The sequence below is a fragment of the Saccostrea echinata genome, unplaced genomic scaffold (assembly GCF_033153115.1).
Source record: "Saccostrea echinata isolate AGI-Se365-2 ecotype Australia unplaced genomic scaffold, CSIRO_AGI_Sech_v1 ptg000009l, whole genome shotgun sequence".
Classification (NCBI taxonomy): Eukaryota; Metazoa; Mollusca; class Bivalvia; order Ostreida; family Ostreidae; genus Saccostrea; species Saccostrea echinata.
Genome location: NW_026889758.1, coordinates 28152501 through 28175583, shown reverse-complemented (window position 1 = coordinate 28175583; position 23083 = coordinate 28152501). Strand labels below are relative to the sequence as shown.

The 23083-nt window shown below is 35.8% G+C and overlaps 1 protein-coding gene across 2 annotated transcripts in view; it reads right to left on the bottom strand.

Annotated features, from left to right (window-relative positions):
* LOC133182148 (cytoplasmic dynein 1 heavy chain 1-like) overlaps nt 1-23083 on the bottom strand; it is a 54538-nt gene that overhangs the window by 13639 nt on the left and 17816 nt on the right. For both annotated transcript variants that reach the window (XM_061316877.1, XM_061316878.1), the window contains exons 24-66: nt 21734-21853; nt 21326-21565; nt 20457-20580; nt 20101-20246; nt 19852-19962; nt 19562-19771; nt 19290-19436; nt 18713-18879; nt 18416-18589; nt 18045-18210; nt 17646-17831; nt 15740-15943; nt 13977-14259; nt 13080-13180; nt 12748-12904; nt 12291-12528; nt 11863-12046; nt 11375-11587; nt 10878-11030; nt 10590-10675; nt 10092-10248; nt 9743-9961; nt 9225-9428; nt 8836-9003; nt 8296-8529; nt 7795-7969; nt 7515-7668; nt 6957-7122; nt 6589-6752; nt 6224-6410; nt 5817-6080; nt 5070-5374; nt 4414-4696; nt 4111-4290; nt 3755-3908; nt 2982-3177; nt 2221-2338; nt 1851-2066; nt 1385-1523; nt 1156-1256; nt 409-593; nt 242-311; nt 2-148 (exon numbers count right to left, since the gene is read on the bottom strand). In XM_061316877.1, the coding sequence (XP_061172861.1) occupies nt 2-148; nt 242-311; nt 409-593; nt 1156-1256; nt 1385-1523; nt 1851-2066; nt 2221-2338; nt 2982-3177; nt 3755-3908; nt 4111-4290; nt 4414-4696; nt 5070-5374; nt 5817-6080; nt 6224-6410; nt 6589-6752; nt 6957-7122; nt 7515-7668; nt 7795-7969; nt 8296-8529; nt 8836-9003; nt 9225-9428; nt 9743-9961; nt 10092-10248; nt 10590-10675; nt 10878-11030; nt 11375-11587; nt 11863-12046; nt 12291-12528; nt 12748-12904; nt 13080-13180; nt 13977-14259; nt 15740-15943; nt 17646-17831; nt 18045-18210; nt 18416-18589; nt 18713-18879; nt 19290-19436; nt 19562-19771; nt 19852-19962; nt 20101-20246; nt 20457-20580; nt 21326-21565; nt 21734-21853 (7596 nt within the window). The remainder of the gene's footprint in view (nt 1; nt 149-241; nt 312-408; nt 594-1155; nt 1257-1384; nt 1524-1850; nt 2067-2220; nt 2339-2981; nt 3178-3754; nt 3909-4110; nt 4291-4413; nt 4697-5069; nt 5375-5816; nt 6081-6223; nt 6411-6588; nt 6753-6956; nt 7123-7514; nt 7669-7794; nt 7970-8295; nt 8530-8835; nt 9004-9224; nt 9429-9742; nt 9962-10091; nt 10249-10589; nt 10676-10877; nt 11031-11374; nt 11588-11862; nt 12047-12290; nt 12529-12747; nt 12905-13079; nt 13181-13976; nt 14260-15739; nt 15944-17645; nt 17832-18044; nt 18211-18415; nt 18590-18712; nt 18880-19289; nt 19437-19561; nt 19772-19851; nt 19963-20100; nt 20247-20456; nt 20581-21325; nt 21566-21733; nt 21854-23083) is intronic.

Below are 23083 nucleotides of genomic sequence, written 5' to 3'. Positions count from 1 at the left end.
CATTAGGATTTCTAGTGGACAAGAAGATGGTGAACTTTGGGAAGAAGTCAATCTCTTGGTCTCCCAATGTTATCAGTATACGTCCTCCAGTCTTCCTCAACTCTCGGTTCAAGACAGGGTTCAGAATGGGGTCATAGCTCTCTACATCCTATGGACATTCAAAACACATTTCATCAGAAAATTACCACTCCTACATCACAAAGCAGATTACAATTCACTTAGAGAATAATGTTTTAATTACCTGCACAAGAAGGGGATTTCCAAATCTCACTGCACTTTCCAAATTCTTTCTAAATGCATCATCAAGGAAGCTAAAAACAGACAATAAGAAGAAAAGTACATGCAAGTCTCTTTTAAAGTTTTCTCAAAATTATGAAAATTTAATAAGCCGTGGCATGAATTTCTTACCTGGTCTTTTTAATGCCTTTGTCTTTGTACTCATTCATGAGGAACTCTGTGGCCTGACCAGAGGGGTCAATGACAAGGGGGTACCTGTTAAACCTCTTCAACATGATAGCATTCTCTGTACACAGGTCATCAGCAGGAAGAGTGTTGGCCTGCCATCTCACCCGCTCATCAGCGTTAGACAGGTACTGAAACAGAAGGGCAAATTAAGGACTTGGTCAGGTACTGAAACAGAAGGGCACATTAAAGACTTGGTCAGGTACTGAAACAGTAGGGCACATTAAACACTTGGTCAGGTATTGAAACAGTACCGTACCGTTTCAATACCAGACAAAGTCTTTAATGTGCCGTACTGTACAGCACATTAAAGACTTAATCAGGTATTGAAACAGTAGGGAACATTAAGGACTTGGTCAGGTACTGAAACAGAAGGGCACATTAAAGACTTGGTCAGGTACTGAAACAGTAGGGCACATAAAGGGTATACACAGTATAAAGGTACTAAGGCACATTACTTGGACAGGTAGTGAATCAGTTGGGCAAATTAAGGGCTTGCACACATTTCTGTACATTTGATAATCATTTAATTTGTAAAAAAAAAAAATAATTTAATCTAAAACTCTGATGTCATACATTGTATATTTATAAGTATGTACAAGTACATTCCATACATATCTGGAATCAAACTTCTCTGTTAGGATCCTTTATGAGGGGATTCAGTAACTCCCACTATAAAACCTCACTTCTCACCTCAACCCTTGCCAGATCACTTCTGAACTGTACATTAGCAGTCTGAAGATGTGTGGTCCATGACGTAAACAGGTTCCTCCTCATTTGCTGGTCAAAGTAACCTAAATAATGGAACAGTTTGAAAACAGGCTTCGACTTACATGTACATCTTAGAATCCACTACTATTTTATTTAAGCATACTATTCCTCATCAACTAAACTGACAATGGAGACATAAGGATATCAATACCAGCATATGCCATAAAAGCACAGGACAGAAGGACGTCTCCAACAATTGTGGACATCTGACTCTTAAAGGTTTCACTGCTGGACTCCCATCTCAACTTCTCATCATCCAGACTCTTCAGTAAGGCTATACTTCTCTCCACCTTAATTCAACTCAAAATCTTAAAATTTAATTTAATTCTCAAGTGCATGCTATATTATATCCTTAAGAAACCAACATTAGTTAAACTTAAGGGGAAAAATAACATACACAAATTACTTTGAAATTCATTGTAGTGGTATTGACTGAAGTACAGCATGATTTTGGATAAAAAGAGAAAGTCCAGAAATTTACAGTCAATTTTTATGACATGAATTTGTGTAGAGCTCTCACTCTCCTCTTCAGCAAATGCTACATTACTTAACACTGATATATTCCATATAAAAAAAAACACCCCCACCTCCCCTAACACAAAGTAATGCTACAGTACCTTGGCTTCCACATTGGAGAGGTCTTGTTTGATGGCCTGAGCCTGACTAATCAGCATGGCGTACTCCTCCTTGTACTTGGCAATACTCTTCTCCAGTCCTGCTATCGTCTTGTTCACCTCCTCAGCTTTCTGTTGATTCTCCTTGGCTTGTGTCTCTAAATCTTTCAGCTCATTTCTCAGAGGATCAATTTTCTTCAACATGTCAGCATAACTTATCTGTAAAATCAAATTACGTCCTCAGTTTTGTTAAAATCCAAATTATAATTACTTCAAATGTTATTGTTTAAAATCAGGACGTTCTAAAATCCAGTCAAGTAACTTAAACATAAAATCACAAGGTCTTCCTCACAAAAATATCATATGCATGTACCTGTGCAATGGCCCATTTAACCATAGGACCGCAGGCCAAGCTAGCTCTGTTCACTTTCTCGTAGTTGTAGTCTGGGTTAGAGAGATACTTGCTCTTCATTTTTGCACGAATTTCATCCCTGTAAAATTTAATCTACATGTATATCTAAATATAAAAATATATTATGACTGACATTTAAGTAAATACTGCAAGATTCTTTTTATAATGCATGATTGAAACAACTGTTTTAGCTTCATCTGGTACAATATTGCTCTATCATTGGAAACATTACATCAGGACAACATCAAATATACCTCATAAGCCTAGACTGGGTAACTTACGTAATGTCTTGAGTTTGCATTTTTACGATGTTAGGAACAAAACTATCCTTTATTATGTTAGTACGAATAGTTTTCCAGTCCTGTGCATTTTCTCCTACTAGCAGACATATGGCCTCCAGGGCCATCTTAACTGCAGGAGGAGGGTTGCTCATGGTACGAATCTCAACCAGGTCTTTTTTCTTTATACCCTTAACAGCTAGCATTAAGAGACAAAATAAGAAAACTCTAATGACAATTATACTCCCAGCACTGCAACACTGTCCCTGCATATGGATTCCATAAAATGTGTACGATTAGATTTTGAACATTTGCCAAAACTGCATATTTTAAATTCATACTGGTTTTAATACCTCAATAGATAAGGGTGTAACAGTATACCATGGTCTTACTGGAATCCATCTGGTAGGAAAATGCTGCCTTCATAAAAACAACAAAACTTACGATATATTGTCAGTGGTGAAATGGACAATTGTGGAAATAAAGTTTTCTCTCATGATGATACCACGGAGGGACTTCCAGTCTAAGTCTGTCTCCCCCAACAGAGTACATATAGACTCTATGGCAATTTTCACAACAGGAGGGGGGTTGGGCAGAGACTTGACCTCAACTAAGTGTTGTTTCTTGATGGATTTAACAGCTGGTTCAAACAAGGACAAAAAAATAATAAAATAAAACCATTCATGCAAAAAAGATAAATATAACTACTTTACTACTGAAATAACAATTAAGTTCTCAAGAATAAAAGATTTTTACACATTGTGCTGAAATCTCATGCAGATACACTTGAAAATAAGATCATATCGTTTTTGTTACATTTGAATAAAAGAAAATGAATTTAAAATACTTATTACATGTACATTCAATACATTAATAGAAACTCAATGCACAGTATATCTTGCAAAAACTTAAATCATACAACACATATAAGCAAATGAGGATTTGAAATTTACATTTATAAATGTCAACTGATTCAAATTTAAATGTACCCGTGGTAAAAATCACAGTAGAAAATATTGAAAAACCATGAGAAACCAACACTTTTGGGGGGATAAACTATCCAAGGATAAAACCCTTCATTCCACACATATCATTTTTAAAATACACAAAATGAATAAGTTTTCTGATGCTATTTAGTAATCCCTGTATCTGCTAAACTTGCTCTGTTGTACAATTAAGTAATCCCTGTATCTGTTACTATTGCTCTGTCTACTGACCTTGCTGGGCCTCTATGACAGCTGGTTCTACCTGGGCCAGGTCAGCCTTTACATCCAGCTTCTTCTCATCAATGACCTTGGTCTGTGCCATTAGAGCAGTCTGAATCTCCTGGGACATCACTTTCTTGGCTTCAGCTTCCTGCTGATCTTTAACCTAATTTAAAACAGAATCTTCCAGTGATCCTTGTGAACAAATCACTTGTTTATCTCACCTTAACCTTAAATTTTACTTGATAAATCACCAATCGGTAAACTAAAATACACCTCCATGAAAGAGATCTATGATTTTATATACACATTGTTGCTTCTTTTTTCCTATTTCCTTAAGTCTAAGATACATTTTTGTCAACATTCACCATCTGTTTGAGTTTAGCGTTGGCTGCTGCATTCTTCTCCTCTAGCTCCAGTCGTTTTACAGACAATGACTTCTGTAATTCCTCCACCTGTTCTACTGTCTCTTTGATCTTTTGTAGACCAATGTTTAGGTGAAGCTGCTGTTCCTCCAAGTCAGAGCGCTTCTCATTATACAGCTTTGCCTAATAAAGAACAAGTATATCAGCTCTTACTGGCATAAATTCAGTGAGTCAAGAGTTTTAAAATGTAAGTAAGAATTACTAATAAACATGCATCCATAAAGCACAAAAAGAGTATAAACTTACAAAATGATTGATGAAGTCGAGATAGTGTCGAGGGGTGACAGCAGTAATTCTCCCCCCTCTCTTCAGAACCCGAGCATTAGCCTGATGTAGTGACTGGTGGACAAAGACAAAAGCATTGATGACCACCTCACGATGAGATGGGCTGACAGGAAGCTCATGCATGGCAGGAATATTCTCAGGAGCCATGTAGTTACCTTTCTCTAAGTCTATCTTGTTTGTGAATTCCCGACCAACCTGGTACAGGGCTCCATTGGACCAGTCACCGAACCAGTTCAAGACACACCTGTAAACAACATTTCAAAAACTCCTCAACTATATAGTTACAGTAAAAATGCACGCATCCATTCATTTACCATATATACTCGCCTATAAGTCGGTTTTTGGGGAGTTAAACTTTGGTCCAAAACTCTTTATCCGACTTATACGCGAGTTATAAAAAGACTGGTATTTTAGTAGGTCAAACCCTCTGATTTGAGCTTAAAAAATACAACCGACTTATAGGCGGACCGACTTATAGGCGAGTATATACGGTACTTGTATCACAAGTAGGTCGTACTACTAATGTAAATATGAGAAGTCCAGAAATACATGTAAAAAACAAAACATTTTTTTTTAAATAAAAATTCAGTTTATAATAAATGTAGGAGAATCATTACCTGTTGAACAAGGCAGGTGAGGTGGAAGCTCGATCTTTTAGACCTTCAGATGAGGGGTTCATTGTAAACACTACATGTAAATTCTTCATCACCTGCCCTGTGAACCATTTATAGAGCTCCTCTCCCGAGTCTAACATAAGTCCCTCTCTCTGGGCCCCCTCCTTACACTGAGTCATCAAAGTGGTGTACTCATCTCCCTCAAACAGACCAGGCACTTCCGCATTGGCCAACAGTGTGTTCATTCTTTCCAGGAATCCAGAGTCCAACACATTGGACTCATCCATGATGAATGCTATCTTCTCATCCTGTTTCAAAATACATGTAAATGTAATTTAATACGCATTCTCTAAGACTACATCATAAAGATTAAGCAATGGACAACCCAATTTCCCCAATCTATACTGCTGAAATCATATATTCCTTACATACTTCTAGATATAGTTTAAAAATCAGGAAAGTAAAACACATTCTAAAGAATATATCTGAACAATACATTAATGCTTATTTTATTGAGGCTGAATCTTCTTGATGACAGAATCCTATGGAATACTCTTTAATTTTAACCATCCTTTACATACATGTCCTGAATTTTCTGTTTATCAATATATTTAATACATGACAATATTTGGATTCTAACTTAACATTAAGATTGTTGAGTCCATGCCCTGTCTGATATTTATTTCAGCAAGTCAAAGTCAAGTTTTATGATTTGAGTCACATCAATAGTTAATTATAACATTTCAATACCTTACATCCAGATCTTCTTAAAACATTTCTCAGGTCCTCATCAAAGTCTGCTGCAGAATACTTGTTATGGACCTTGATTTGATAAGTACTCAGTCCGTTCATCCAGGCCACAAACCTGGACAGAGTTGTCTTTCCTGATCCACTGACTCCTATCAGGAGTACATGCCCCTGAGGTTGTCTGAAAATTCTGTCAATTCTCAGCACATGGTCCAGAACCTCATCAAATAACACCAGAGGGACATCCAATTCCTCCTCATAGAAGACCTACACAAAATCACAGAATATCAAACATTTAATCATAGTGTCATCTTTCTTTTCATGTTTTCCTTCTAATCGATGTCTTAACGTTACGGCCAGATTGCAAAGATTGGAATTTCTGACTTAAAACTTTTTAAATTGAAAATGACCTTAAGTCTGGCTTTGACATATTCCCTCAGTTTCTCTCTGTCAACTGGCACATAGTCCTTGGAGAGCCAATTACTGAACAAGATGGGTCTTGCTAGGGCTGCTTCACTGTTAATGTTGGGGAAGTTTTTGAATGCAACAGCATCCACATTTTCATCAGTCCATCGTCTTTCCTCATCTTCAATCAACCTGAAATTCCATATTAAGAAATAATATAAACTCTAGCAACACCTTTGGCTGAAAACGTTACAAGTGTCTCTTGTCATAGTGGGACAATTTAAAGGAATAGAATGTACATTACAGGTGACATAAGGTAAAAGGTTATAATGTCTCCTCTGGAAACCCACCAAAGCAAACATTTTCTCACCTATCTTGAAACAACCTCAGGGCTTCATGGGCCCAAATTCTCACAAGGCCATCCACATCCAAGTTGTCAAGTGGCCTGAGAGCTTCACAAATACCACGGACCCACCTGGTCATTTCTCTAGGACTGTACACATAGTGGGGCTGCATATCCTGGGTAAATTTCTCCTGATAATAGGGAAAAATTCAAAAATACACAAATTAGCTCTGTGAAGAAACTCCATTATCACTTGCAACTTTCATGTTTTATTGCAACAATAATTACTTTAAAAAATGCAAAAAATTGATATATATGTAAATTTTAAAGTATAAACACATGCATATGTTTATTTACTGGTCTTTTACATGTAGATCCTACATCGATTGATTTACCTGTGACATGAGATAGAATTCCACCATAGCATTGGTTAGAGGCTCTGCGTATGGTTTTAGGCTGGGGACCAGTCTCAGCATGGCCCTGTTGAAAGTTCCATAGATCTGAGTCAAGGAAATCTTTCCTGGGTAATCAACGTACACCACTGGGACGTGTCTCAAAAACCTGTAAAATTAAACAAAATACATTGAACAAATTGAAAAACACACATTTACCATATACTTGTATATTACACTACAATGTAAATATATTATTAGCTTTACTTTTTAATCAATTTCATTGTTTTATGTAAAAGAAGCCCTCATTCCTGTACATTCCTTACTTACTGTAACCTACTAACATCTACAGACTAATGCTGCTGTTTACCTGTGAGACAGTGGTTTTCTTCCTGGATCATTCCTGTACATTCCTAACTTACTGTTACCTACTGGCATCTACAGACTACAGACTAATGCTGCTGTTTACCTGTGAGACAGTGGTTTTCTTCCTGGATCATTCCTGTACATTCCTAACTTACTGTTACCTACTAACATCTACAGACTAATGCTGCTGTTTACCTGTGAGACAGTGGTTTTCTTCCTGGATCAGTGGGAGGGTTACAGGCACCCACAAACTGCATCCTCTCAAACTTGACCCAGGTGTGGTCTGATGTCCTGTAAAATCCTCCATGTTCTAGCATCTGCCTTAGGAAGGAAATCACACGCTGGGTGTCTGTACGGAAAATAAGAGCAAAGAAAAGTAATGGAATACTTTGGAGAATTTAAAAATGAACTTGGGAAAGTACCATATTTAAGAAGACAAATTTTTATATACATGTACATGTAGGTATTAACTTACTATATCTATCCATGTTTGGCAGGTTAATCTCATCACAGAAGAGAACCAGCCACTTGTTCATCTGTATAGGGGACATCACCACCCCATTGGGAGTACGTCTGTACTCACAGTATTGGTCAAAGGTTTTTAGTAGCAGTTCTGGTGTTGTTGCACTGGAAAAGTTCAGACCAACCACCTGTAACAGAGTAATATAAACATCTGCAATATTTCTGCACCAAACTCACTTAAAATGTTGAATTTTTTCAAAATGTATATATAGGAGAGTACAGGTTTAGTTTTTGGTTCTTTTTAAGGAGATATGTTTGCTTCTGTGTAAACAAATATTTATTTATCATCTGCATGTAAATCATAATTCATTAGTTCTATTTGCTGCACACGAAATAACAAAGGAAATTTACAAATTTTCAGTCTTCATACAAAGTGCAAGATATCAATTCAAGTGCTTCCTTAATCTCCATTGCACAATAAAATGCTGTATATATACACAGAAATCATCTTAACCTCCATATCTGGTAAGGATCTTAGTGCACTGAACAAAGTCATGGTCTTTCCAGATCCTGGGGGACCACACAGAACAAGGGGTTTGTGTTCTGCTAGCCATGTGTACAGCAGGGCCTCATGTCTGACTGTGTCTATGGTGGGAATGACCACATCTGGGGCAGCCACTTTGTGGGTCTCTACCTCAATTACAGGGACTTTAGACTGCCAGGGAATCCATTCTCCAGATATTGACACCTACGTGTTTAATCAACAGTGAAGGATATATACAAGACAAAAACATAAATACATTTTTTAAAACAATGTGTTGGCTGGTGGCATAATTCTCCATGAAAAATGTTTGAATGCATTCAAAACAATATTTCACATGCAAAAGAGACTCATTTGTATGTATTTTACAATCTTCATTAATGTTTGCAAGTGTTATTCATGTATAGGTACATTCAGAAAGTTCTGCAAACAAATTGTTAAGTACTAGGTATAATTTCTAAAAACACTTTAATCAAACCTTTAAAAGTGAAATCTATTTACAGTGCAAGTTACCTCAAAATCAATGATGAGTTGGTTGGTAGTGGGAGGCAGTATAATGTCTGTGATTCCTCGGACAAAGTCTCCTAGTTCTTGCCTACTCTTTAGACGTCCATCACCAGACATAGACCACAAAATGGAGTAGATCAGGTACTTTGTAATGTATTTCTCCACCTGGTCTTGCTGAAAGTCAACATTCAAGCTATATATCAGACCACAACTTTTACATGACATGTTTTCTTTACATGATTTGTTATGGCAGTTCTTGTCCCAAATTATACACAAGCATCAGTAACTTTTCAAAAGAATATCCTCATTAATGAATTACTTTACCTCAAATTAAAGCAACTTTCTCAAGGTATATTTTCTGTAATTTTAGACTTCCACATGAAATAGCCCCTTACCTGCATAGGGAAGTCTACATGACTATTATTGTAAGATATAATATTTCGGACTCCTTGGTTTATCATAGAAAATAGAGAACTGAGAGCTCTCAAACGAGTGAAGTCCATAATGTGATCCAAACTTATAGCATACTCCAGAGACCGGTTCACCACACCATCAGAGTTGAAATATGGACCCAAAATGTTAGCACAGTCTCTCTGAACCTAAAAATAATCACAATAAACAATAAACACACACAGAGTGTTTCAAATTCCAGACTTTTAGATAAAAGCTCATTTCATGATTGTCTACTACTTTTGTTACAGATTATGTACGTGTACATTTATATGAGACAAGACTTAAATTCCAAATGCCATTAATTAATATGGTGCATTTTGATTTTTTTGCTTCTATTTCAATGTAAAAAATATAGTATTTATTGACGGTCACATTGGGGGGAAATGTACACAGGTTAAAAGGAGTGACAATAAATGTGTTGGTTAATGCTGAATGTTACAGCATTCTGTCAAATCCTTACCTGCATCGTTACAGACAGAGTTTCCTCAGTCTCTCCTTTAATGACTTTTGGTGATTCTTCTTCACCCTCCTCCAGTGACACATTCTTCAGTGTTCGGAGGTAATTTTCGTATACCATCTCAGGAGACAGGACATCTTCACTGAACCACACCATACCACACCTACTGACTGTGGCCAGGGTTGCAAACTTCAGGTCCTGTACCTCAAACATGATTCTGACCTGCATATCACACAAAATCAGATTATGGAAAGGAAATATTTAAAATATTATCAGTTGCAAGTCTGTAATAATATCAAATTTATGCAAGAAAAAAATACTTAAAACACTAATTACACAAAATTTTACATACATTTGGTGGAATGGCAAGACGTTCTCCATTGGGGAGTGTAAGAAGTTTGTTTTCGTCCAGCACAGAGTTCAAATTTTCTACCCATTCAGGATCCACATCACCATCAAAGATAATCCACTGTCTCTTCTGAAGCTCTCCTCTCACATTATCTATTATCCTGTAAAATATCTCATATTGTCTATTATCCTGTAAAAATATTTCACATTATCTTATAAATGTGTAATATCTCACTTGTGTCACATTATCTATAATATATAACAGTAATTTATTAATGTACATGTATAACACACAATTCATTATTTTTATTCGTGTGTAAACTTCTCATATTACATATTAACCTGTTTAACAAATAACTATATCTATTATACAGAGAAAAAATTTCACATTATCTATTATCCTGTATAACGCCGAGTCTCACAAATTCCATGCCCAAATACAGCACATGGAATGAATCAACTTTACATTGAAAGGCTAAAGTACAAAGAAACTATTACTCACTTTCTTAATACATGAGTAAAGAGACCATCAGACCATTCTCTTGTATTGGGATCTAAAGTACCATAAAGAGCCTCTTTTGAAATGGACTGAAAACAGAAATCATACCTCTAATGAACATGTGCTTTATTGTTTTTATTTACAAAATAAGTACTGTTTTTAACAAACACTATTACTTTTAACTCCTATTTTTATTTAAGATCATTATAATTATGTGCAATTTACAACTACATTGTACTTACACTGCTTTGCATACAGACATGATACACTAGGAGAAGATCTATTTAATACCTTGGGGTCAATAACATGAGCCACGCCCTCAGTTGCCTCCAATCTCTCTAGAGCTTTCAGCAAGACCTGCCAGGCCTTTGACTTTCCACTGCCACTGGGACCCACCATCATCAGACCATGATGGAGGTTTGTAATCTGATAAAGCTGCAGTACCTACAGATAATCAAACCAATAAACTTGAATAAATAACAGGTTTTTTTTCTATATTTGATTGTGTATACTGTATGTGTACTTAAAAAAGCAGGCTTCATATTTTAGCGGCTTTGGCGCAGACAACGATGAGCTAATTCATGAATACCGCTAAGAAATCATTTATAAATACAATATATGGCATGGACATGTATAGCACTAATTCATGATTTCGCCAACAACTCCATACCCAGTGACTGCACTAAAATTTGAATATGCCAATTTATGTACACATACAGTATTATAGGCTATAGAATGTACATTAACCTCTTATTTTCAAAGGATGTTAACTATCACTAAGACTCTACCTTTGAAACCCATTGTGATCCTTGTTCATCCTGTTCTCCATAAGTGAGGTATCTCTCTTGACACACTTTTTTGATTTCCTGTCTGAGGGCAGTCATTTCAGCTGGATCATACTGAACCCCCGGGAACACATCAGACAGTAAGCTGTACAGAAGTGGAATATCCTCAGCCACAAGCTTAGGTACAACTGTCTCCATAACACTCTGAATCAAAATCTGGAACAGAGAAATAGTACAGTAGTACATGTATCTAGATTCCATAATTATGCTCTTCTTTAATAAACTGACACTTTTATGTTTACTGCACTGTACATGTACAACTAGATTCCAAGAAATTATGCTCTTCTTCAATAAAATAAGACTTATTTTTTTTTTACGTTTTCTGCACTGTCCATATACACACTACATGTATAGGCATACTATTGTTAATTAAACCACATGGTAGCGAAGGATACTTTTTTAATTACACATTCCCTTTACACGTATCTTACTTTCTGTTCAGGAAGGTTTTCAGCAATAGATCTTTCGTCTACATTCTCTCCTCTCTCCAGCATTCCCTCTCGGACTTTCTGTATCTTGTCCCTCTTCAGATTGCCAGCACTTACAAGTACGCTCTTCAGAGCTCGTAAACCAAAGTCATAATGAGACTGTGGAGACAACTGCTCATCACAAAGCCTGACAAAAACAAAATCCAGATTATAATCAATTCTCATTTGTCATCTTGTCATGAGCTGTACACAACTTTGTTATTTTACACTCAACATTTTAACATGGAATCCCAGATGAAATTTTTCTTGAGAACATGTATTAAAATGAAACTTTATGTTACATCAAAATATAAAGTTGTATATACATGTATATATATACATGCACATGTTACAGATATTTTTGCTGTGATTAAGTTAATGTTTATTCTTACTTAAAGAAAGGAACAATTTTTTTAGCAAGTTTCTCAGCCATCCTGAATCCTTGTGAATACAACATGACCTCAGCAATGAGTTGTCTGTCTGGTTTAGTCATTGCTAAACTTCTGAACAGCTTCTTCAAGTTATCTGGAAGATTGGATCTTCCAGCATATCCAGGGTTCATGGTGATAAACACTGCCATGTCTGGGTTTACTCTGACTTGCTTACCAATCAGTTCTACTGCAGTGGAGGCTACAAGGCAAATGTACTTACACTTATCTTGATGTACAGTGGAAGAGAATTTGACAAGCTTTCATTTGAGGGCTGGCCTCATTATTTAGAGAAAACAAGGGGAGGAGTTGGGAAATGTTTGCAATGCCACCAAACCCATCTTCTTTAATCACATTACAGTTTAGTATTACCATTTAAAATTTATAAAATCAAGCCATTCTTTAAAAAAAATTGTCTTACTCTTTTCTTTCTTGCCAACCATATCTTTAAGAGCCTCCTGTATGGTCTGAATTTGTTGTGATACAGCAGACAGCATTCTCTCCTCTAATCTGTTAAACTCATCAAAACATCCCCAAGCTCCTACCTGACAGAGACCCACAAAGATGCGACCCATAGCCTGTTGTGCAGAGAGAGAAAAATATGCATTCTAAACTATTTAGTTTCTCAGACTTTGCTTGCAACTTTTATGTGAAATGAACATTTTTTTTTAATTTCTGCTCATTCACTGATACACTCTTACTGCAAAAGATAGTGTGTTTTTCTTTTTTTTTTCCTTTAAAATACCACATTACCTGGAAGTCAAAGTTCTCATCACAGTTGAAGACCAGCACAAATCTTCCCAGCTGATTTCCTAAAGCTTTAACGGATTCAGTCTTTCCAGTACCAGCAGGGCCTGCAACAATAAACACATTGATATTCCTTGCCTCACTGTATATTATTATGCCTAGTTCTATATAGAGCTGTGGACAGGTCATACTCCCCTCTGCAAGCACTTAAAACAGAGAGACCTTTTCCTGTCCTTTTAGTTCCTCTAGCATGCTGAGCATCATTGTTACCCATACCATGGAGTGACAATGGACCACTGGAGCATCCTTGCTGGAAGCATGCAATAGTTTCCCTGGTGTCTGAACACTAATGAGCTAACCACCAGTAATACAAGTACTTTGAAGAAATTCTAGACTTCTAATTACATTATCTCAACTTGTATTTCAAAACCTTGCATCTCTTTTAGAATCTCTTAGATTTTTCGTCAGTTCCAGTAGAATCTACTGGGATATTGCTTTTTCAAAAGTCAGTCCCACTTTATAACAGGTAGTGAAGATAGATCATAGACTAAACACATACTACAAAGAATGTTACCCTTTCTGCTTCTGTAAAATACTTTTAGAAACATCTGGAATTCTCTGTGTGGTCAGACAACACAATGACACTAAATTAAATGGGTTTTTTTTCCTTTCAAATGTTTAACACAGCACCATACAGTAATCATTTATAAAAGAAACTGATTTAAAATAACATATCAATTTGATCCATCGGAAAAAATATTAATACATGCCTTGTGCTGTTCCAAACAGTCTTACAACAGAGAAAACTGAATTAAAATTTATCATATCAAGATTCGCCGTGTTAAGCTACTTCAAGAAAATTGAGTGAGCGTTTGTAATACACTGTTCCTCATTGAGTCTTACCAAATGGTGATCCTCCAAGTCTTGCCTCCAGGGCCTGGGTCATAGTCAGATAACACCTGTCAGTCAGTGGAGTCTGGACCAGTTTATCCTGTACACCCAAGTACTCAAAGCCATAGTTAAACTTAGCATTAGCCATCTGAATAGAAAGTTGCTGTAAAACATCTGGGTTCTTTGGATCAAAGTAAAATCTCATTTGACACAACCAGTCAAAACACTTAGGACTGTTCACTTTGTTCTTCACTAATGTTCTTGTCACATCTCTCTGATGTACTAACTCTGTAATCTGTCAACAAATTGTTAAGGGCTACTATTAGACAGGTTTCAGATGTTACAAAAACTTATAGTTTCTACACATGTAACAAATTGTGCATCAAATGAATCTGGTAGTTGTACATTTCTGTAAACAAAATCAAACAAAAACTAGTTATAATTGTAACGGGGACCGTTACAGATGTTCCCCAAACGCTCCCCAACTCCCTTTTGGTGTTTTATTCCCTGTAAGCTTCATTGAATAAGGCAATCAAGTATATTGTTTTTTTATGCATTACACGCGCGCGCACGTGCATGCATGTGCAGGATGGTCATGTCATTTCGTCTATACTATAAATGTATCTTAATTCTGAGTATTGAAATATTTCATAAAAAAATATAAAAGTTACGGCTATATCAAGTATATTGTTCATTTAAGCATTGCACGCGCGCGCACGTGCATGCATGTGCATGTTGACCAAACTATCTTGTCTACACCATTAATATTATAAATATTGAAGCATTTCGTCAAAAAGTATAAAAGTCACAGCTATATCAATTTTATAGGTCATTTTAGCATTGCACGAGCCCGCACATGAATGCATGTGCATGTTGACCATATCATCTTTTCTACACCCTTAGTATCTCTCTATATTATAAGAATCAAAGCATTTCATCAAACAGTATAGAAGTAACGGCTATATCAAGTATATTGGTCATTTTTCGCATTGCACGTGCGCGCACGCGCATGCATGGTCCTGCATTCAATTTTGATAGTAACATAATGTTGGAATCCATTATACCTATTTATATTCTAAATTTCATCCTGTTTTGTTGAGAACCAAGAAAGTTATGGTCATTTAAAGTTTAAGCCAATCAGATTGCAGCACACGTGCATGCGCTGTTTTCATGATAATTCTTATATATTATATTGTACAACCTTCCAATGTATGACTATGTTCTAAATTTCAAAGTATTTTGTCAAAAAACAAAAAAGATACTGAGACTTTTGTTTCAGCCAATCAGAGCGAAGCGCATGTGCATGCGCTTGAGTTCATGCTGATTTGACCATGTCATCTTGTCCACTCTACTAATATATCCTTAAGTTATAAGTTTCAAAGCATTTCATCAAAAAATGTAAAAGTTACAGCTATATGAAGTATGGCAGTCATTTCACTCATTGCACGCGCCCGCACATGCATGCATGTGCGCGCAAAATGACATTCGACGAGCACATCTACACAACATGCCTATTAACCCTAAAAAGGTTTTAACTCAATTGGATGAGCAGTTTCCGAGAACACTCGCGGAACAAAAAGTACCGGAGAAGAAATAAGAATAAAAAAGAATAATAATAATAATAAGAAGAAGAAGAAGAAACAGAGTAAAAACAATATGTTCCCAAACTTCGTTTGGGGAACATAATCAAATGAACAGTGTTTAAATTAGACCAAATTTAATTATTTCATAGTAATGTTTTTGTTGTTTGGTAACTTTCAGGTAAATTCTTTTACCAAATGCTCCATTTTCTTCCTCCTGACAGGTGGTTGATTCAGTAAGACAGAGTCAGCCAGTACATTCAGTGTGTTGTCCACCACCTGTAGTACATCAGTCAGGGAGGTCAGGTCTGTGGGGTTCTTAGAAGAGGCAATACCTGACAGAGCTGTCTGCACACTCTCAGACCAGGACACTTGGGAGGCCAGTACCACCAGCTGGGCCTAAAAATAAACACATCAAAATCTATATACATTTACACTTCAAAAAAAAATTTAGAAGGTCCAACGGCATCTTAATTTACTCTTTATAAAAATCAAAGGCCTGAAGGCCTGAGAGGCGCATCGCACTGAAGGTAGAAAACTCAAATTTTTTTACTCAGAAAAATTCGACATAAACCTTGAGGGAACGAAAACAAATCAGGAATAAAAATAAAAATTAAAAATATCATTTCTTTGAGGTTAAAAAAATTTTGAGTTGTGGCATTTTTTCAGTCAGTCGGAAGAGGGCAAACAAACATTTTTTTAAAGATAGTCTGATCAGAGACCTATATACACTGTACTAGTATATAGGACCCTGGTCTGATATATCAATTATAATTCATTGATATTTAAATTAATCTATAATTGATTTTAATTATACTTTTTTTTATTCTTTCATTATAATCATAGTAGAAAGATGAAATAATGAACGAGAATTTAGAAATGAACGATTATTGAATAATTCTATATAATTTCATATCTGAATTTTTTCCGTTTCTTTCATAATGAGCATTTTTTTTAAATATCAGTACTTTGTCTTAGACTAGTTTTATCAATCAAAATGGCATAATACGTAAACCATAGTGGGATACATGAAATGTTCATATAATTCGGACTGAAGAAAAAAAACAATCGGGAGTGGTATACAATATACTATGAAACACGTTTCCTCCGATATTTTCGATAAAATTAACTCAAAAAGTCTATGTTTATATGGTATTAGTAAACCTATAAATTAAAATCCACTGTCATTGCAATTTTTTATCAGATATTTCATCATATTCAACTGACATTTCACCAAAAAGAGATCATTTCACCGTTTCGTGTCACCTCGTGCAATTCTTTTCCCGAAAGGTGGCGCTTGTTGCAAAAATTTATTCAGTTGAACATCTTACTTTTCGTTTCATCGAGTGGAAAAATAATGACATCCCTTCTATTTCTATAAAAACAACCATCTTGTTTCTATTGTTAGTGATGTTTTATAAAATAAAATTATTGTATATTTTTCTCAGATATTCGTTCAAGCAATGTTGTATTACAAGGGCCTAATAATTTATGGTATGAGCTGTTATGATGCAAATAGATCTTACTCCGCGTAGCGCACGTTTGTTTGTTGTTGTTTTCTCTCTTTCTCTATTTTTGTTTTGTTTTGTAATTGTTTCTTTTTTGTTATTTTTGTTGCTTTCAAAGTATAAACAACATATATATGTGAGATTTTATGTTATTTGGTATTTAAAATAGACAATGAATATCACCAACTTGTCAATATATATTTGCACTATTTTCAATGGCGTATTTATAGAATCAATATTGTGGAGTCCTTTGTCGCTGCAGTAATTGAAGAAAGAAATGGGGGTCAACTGCAATGAGGACATATCACTGTTAGCGATGCGCCTCAATAAAAATTAAATTTACATTAAAATACACTCCAAGATTTTAAATTTCAGCCTAAAAGATTGAAAATGTGGCTGTTTAGTATTGACTTTATTTAGTGTATACACTACAGCTGAGCTTTGTTAAGCCAGACACTTGTGTATCAGACTAATGCTGCATGGAGCTTACTGAAACATACTTGGTATATATAAAGTCTTCCCTTGCAATTTTCGTCCAGAATTTAACAATGTTCCATTGTATATACACATCGTATTATAAATAGCATGGCTACCTGATACTTATCTATCCACTCTAGATACTGATTGGCATCAATCTGACCAGATTTAAACTTAGCAACATCCTTAACAGCATCCTGTAGTAGCTTGGCCAGGGTAACCCTCATTTCTTTCTCTGTCAGGGTCAGCCATTCATTAATCTTAGGATTAGCAGCAATAGAAACTGGAGTGGCAAAAACAACCTGCAAGGAGAAAATACTGAGAGTGCAAAAGTCACAATTAACTTAACAATGAAGTCACAAAGAAAACTTATATTCTATTCTTGCTCAATATAATTAAAATTAAAATTCTGCTTCTCAAACATCAACTTTTATCTGATTTATTCACATTTTGATTTAGGATTGATTTTTGATATGCATTAATTGGGTTTCCATCTTAGTGACACTATTACAAACCTCTTCTCCTTCCTTTGATAGGAGCCCTGTGACTTGAGAGTTGTCTTCATTTAATGTGATGGTGGCCACACCAGCAAACATTTTCTTAAAGTGTTTCTGCAGACGAGCGACATTTTTACTGTTGCCAATGATCTCCAGCAAATCTTCATCTCCAACAAAGTAGAATCTGAGAAAAGTTGGAAACAAACAACATCAAAATAAATGTATATATTTGTACTTCAGAAATTTTATATATCACTCATGTACAAAGATATGTACATGTACCATAACTTAAAATTCAGAAATACTTCATTTACATGTACATACACACATTTCTGTAAGAGATCTCTGAAATTGATGGTAACTAGCTCTAAATCATGATTTTTCTGTACCTCGGGAATGAGGCTCTTTCCCTCTCCAAATACTCTCCAAGTGCTTTCTGGATTTTTCCAAGAAGATCTGAGAGCCGCTCCAGCTGTTTCTGGACATTTGGAATGTTTACTACATCCATCACTAATGGGGAACGTGTCACCTTCTTCATCAAAGCCAGAAACTCAGTGCTTACTCTACAAACAAAACAAAAGTAAAAATATTACACTAGGTGTATCATGTATTTATTTCAAATATGTATACATGTCTGGTATTAGTAAAGAGATGATTAGAGTGGGTGTTCTTAACAGGAATCTCACCCCTGGAAGCGTGAAGTTTCCACTGGAAGCAGAGCCTTGATATCAGCACTGCCAGTAAATATACCCTCCAGGTACACCCATCTTCTCTGTACATCAATCCAAACATCAAACAAAGCATTGATCCTGTTCAGTTTGTCTTCCCAGGCCAAAGCATCTTCTTCAAATTGCTGTCAAAAAATTCATAGTATACACTGTACATGTACGTCTCCAAAGCAAATTTGAATACCATTCATATTACCACACAGAGTAAAATCAACAATTTTGTATTCTTTGTCTGATAATTTATTCACTTGAACTTTGGTATCTCAATCACTGATATCTCAATTACTACTGAGTATTCATATGTCAAAGTGAGTTAAAAGTTCCAGCCATTTTTTATTCATGTATCTAGCCTGATATCTCAAATCCTTGGATATCTTTAAGCTTTTTCTTGACCCCACCAAGTTCAAAACAACAAGATTCCACTGTATTTATTCCCTAGTGTAACTTTAAATCATAGCACATTTTCAAAATTTGTTGACACAGAGATTTACTTTTAAAAAGTGTCAAGGTTACCACTTCTTATGATTCGGCATACCTTGTAGTATGGTGACAACTTCATGGCTGAGACACTGTTGATGTGTTCCTTGACTTTGGTAAAGAGATCATCCCATCCTCGGATTAGTCGACACTTGTTCTGGTAATTAATAAGCTCAAGCTCATAGCTTCTCCATACCTCACTGACCTATTGGAACCAACAACAGTGAATAAGCAGAGATTAAAACTGTATAATAAATTTCAAGGGTTCTTATTTCAGACATCATTAAATACTGAAATCCAGATAAGAGAACATGTATTTTGATATCAAACCTGTTTCAAGAATTCCTCAAGAGCCATTTCTCCTTGAGCAATAAGAATAATGTCTCTGACAATGTGTTCATGTTTAATGAGGTCAATATCCCATACATGGCCGAGAGTAAGGTCGGATAACACCCAGCGTACATTTAGCTTCTTAGTTAGCTGTTTCCAGTGTCTCTCTTTCAGGGCCTCAGACTTCAGCTCCACAATTAGAACATTTACCTGTAAAGTGAGATAAACATGTAAAAACTGAAGGATGTCTTTCTGCAGTTAAAGCTTCAAGGCTGTTGGGTGCAACTCACCTTTGCATATCCTTGTAGGGTTCTTTTGACATAGTCATATGAAGCATATGTTCTTAGTCTGGATGGCAGTTCTTTAAGTTGGTTGAGTAATCCATCCAAAGACTGTCTTATCTATGAAAGTGTGACAATCATAAAATGCATGTCTATGCAAATTTTAAATGATTTTTTTAAGGATAACTGATAAAATCTCTATTTCAAAACTATACTTATATGTAATTACAACTTTTTTCGGAAAGTTTTGATACCAACCTTTCTGGGTTGTACAGACAGCCAAGGTTTCTCTTTGAGTTCATCAATTTGTTCCCAGATTTTAGACAGTTCAGCCCATACTCCCTTCAGGTCCTGTAACTCTTCATGGGCCACCTGCATTCTCTCCTCACTGGCACTAAGTTGACCTGAGTTCAGACAGTACAGGAATCAGAGACTAACTTATTCATGTATTAACTAATTGACTTAACCTAAAGGGAATTTACTATACATGTACCTTGCATTTTCACTTGAAAAGTTCTACAGTTTACACAAATAAATATCTGATCATGAAAAGAATATGAAATTCATGTCAACATGTTTAAAACAGACCTTTCTGGTCAACGATGCCTTATTACCTGGTTCAGAGAGTTCCAGGGCCTCCTTTGCTTTTGCCACATTTTCTCTCTCCTCCTTCAGTCGATTGAATTTTCCTTCAAATATTGTCAAGGCCTTGACTGCCTCGTCTGGTTTGAGTTCACCCTTAACATCAAACAAAAACTTGTAACTCAAAATGTGTCTCAGGTACAAAGAGAACCAAACCACTGAGGAATACATGCAATAAAACAAAGCCAACCCTATCCACAGATACTGCAATCCTTAACAAGGAGAAACAATCACGTAATATACACTGAAGCAAATTTATTAAAGGCCATGAAAGACATGGAATATTGAAAAATAAATCTTACAATTTCAAAGCAATGTTTGTAAGTAAATCAAAAAGTAAACCATAGCTAAAGGCCTTCAAATTATTCCTCCTCACTTGACAAGTCAAAGCAAACTGAATTTCAGAAGAAATATATACATTAAATTGATACATAAAGGAAAGCAGGTTTAGCTATAAGAGATTCTAAGAGATCTACTTACATCTATCAACTGTTCAGGTGCCAGAAAATAACATATACACTTAATTGTTAAATTTTGAAAATTTACCAAGTAAACACAAACTTTAGATTTACAAAGTTTCTAGATGATATGTTACTGCATACTGTTAAAAGATTTCCATGCCTAGATTTTCCATATCAACACATCAAAAATGACAGATCACATACAGATTACAAGATATGATATGGCAAAGTCTCATCTCCATACAACCTTTAATTGGTTCAAGTCAGCGATATAATATATACATGTATGAGCAATGAGGCATTTTTTGCACAGAAAGAGTTCACAAAACAATCTGTCTAAATGAAGTAACAATGTAGAATTCCAAGTTTATCATACTTACAGTGACAGGTTTGTCCTTGTCCCACTCAGACAAGAGTTCCATTGTTTTACTCTCCACCACTTTATCTTCTGAAACAATCTTCATCTGTAAACTGGCAACCTGGGTCTGGATGGAGGAGTCCTTCCTCTTCATAATGTCATTAAAAGCCCCCCACTCCCCCTCAATATTGTCACTATAAAGCCAGTTGGTGGGGAACTGGAACCTCTGTCGCTCCAAGATTCTCTGTCCTTCTTTGTACATCTTCAATCAATAATACACAGCATAAGAAAAGAAGATCTGGGTGGTTAATAATCTAACAATTAATTTAATACCACAAAGTTGTACTGCTCCCTTAAACAGTTAAATGAAAGTTCTAACAATATCACAAATGATAAGCAAGTACTGAGTTCAGAATTATAATTTGCTTACATTGACTTGTTTTTCCCAGTTCTTCATTCTACGCTTTAAGGCCTGGACTTGAGTGATCAGACCAACAGCTTCCGAGGTATTAGCTGTATCAATAGACTGCTGTTCCAGCTCAGAACGAGACTAAAGGAAACAAACAACAAGAGGCCCAAGGGCCTTAACGGTCACCTGAGTACAATACAACAATTTAGAGGATCCATAAACTGAAAAATGAAGCTTTGTTGCCAAAAAGCAAGAAAAATAGTATGATTAGCATCAACAAAATAATTGGTCTAGTATCTATCTGCCTATCTGACTTTCCAAGTCATTAAATCTATGAAAGTACATTTTCATTATACAATAAATTATCTTGCATAATTCTCTTATTCTATTAAGCTTTCAAATACATTATTTACATTGATTAATTATCAAAGGTGAATGGCAAAGGGGAATAACTTTGCTCAGCAGAATACAAGTTAATAGAGCCCTGGCCAGGACTAGAACACTTGACTAAATGGTCCAGGTGTTCAAAAATCTGGTAAAAATACCCTTGCATATTAAAACTTTTACTCTGTTTGCCTTGAACATCCTCAGAAGCATAGAAGATTTTCAAAGAAATGCATTTTCACCATAAAATTAAATAAATAAAGCCCCATCCTTACCCAGAACATCTGACCCATTGGCCACGAACTCACAATTCTGGAAGAAGCACCCTTTCTCATTATAACTATACACTTGTTTCTTTACTTTATAACCAGTAGTAGAAAAAATATTTTGAAAGAAATTATGCATTTTCACTATATATAATCAATAGAGCTCTTTCCCCCTCACCAGAACCCCTGACCCAAAGGCCATGAGGCATTCTTCCTTATCATAACCATGCACTTCCTTTGTTTGAAAAATACCCAGGCGCACACAAGATTTTGAAAGAATTCATGCCAATTCCCTATCTAATCAATAAAGCCCCGCCCTAACACCAGAACCCCTTACCCAGAGGCCATTAAATTCATAATTTCTGAGGCAGCCATGCTCATCATAACTATGTACTTAGTTTATTTAATATCCAGGAGCAGAGAAGATTTTCAAAGAATTAATGCAATTTTACTATATAATCAATGGAGCCCATCCCTAACACCAGAACCCCTGACCCAAGGGCCATGAAACAATTTCTGAAAAGGCAGTCATGCTCACCATAACTATGTTCTTAGTTAGTTTATTTAATACCCAGGAGCAGAGAAAAAGATTTTCAAAGAATTAATGCAATTCTACTATATAATCAATAGAGCCCTGCCCTAACACCAGAACCCCTGACCCAAGGGCCATGAAATTCAAAATTTTGGAAGAGGCACTCTTGCTCATCATAACTATGTACTA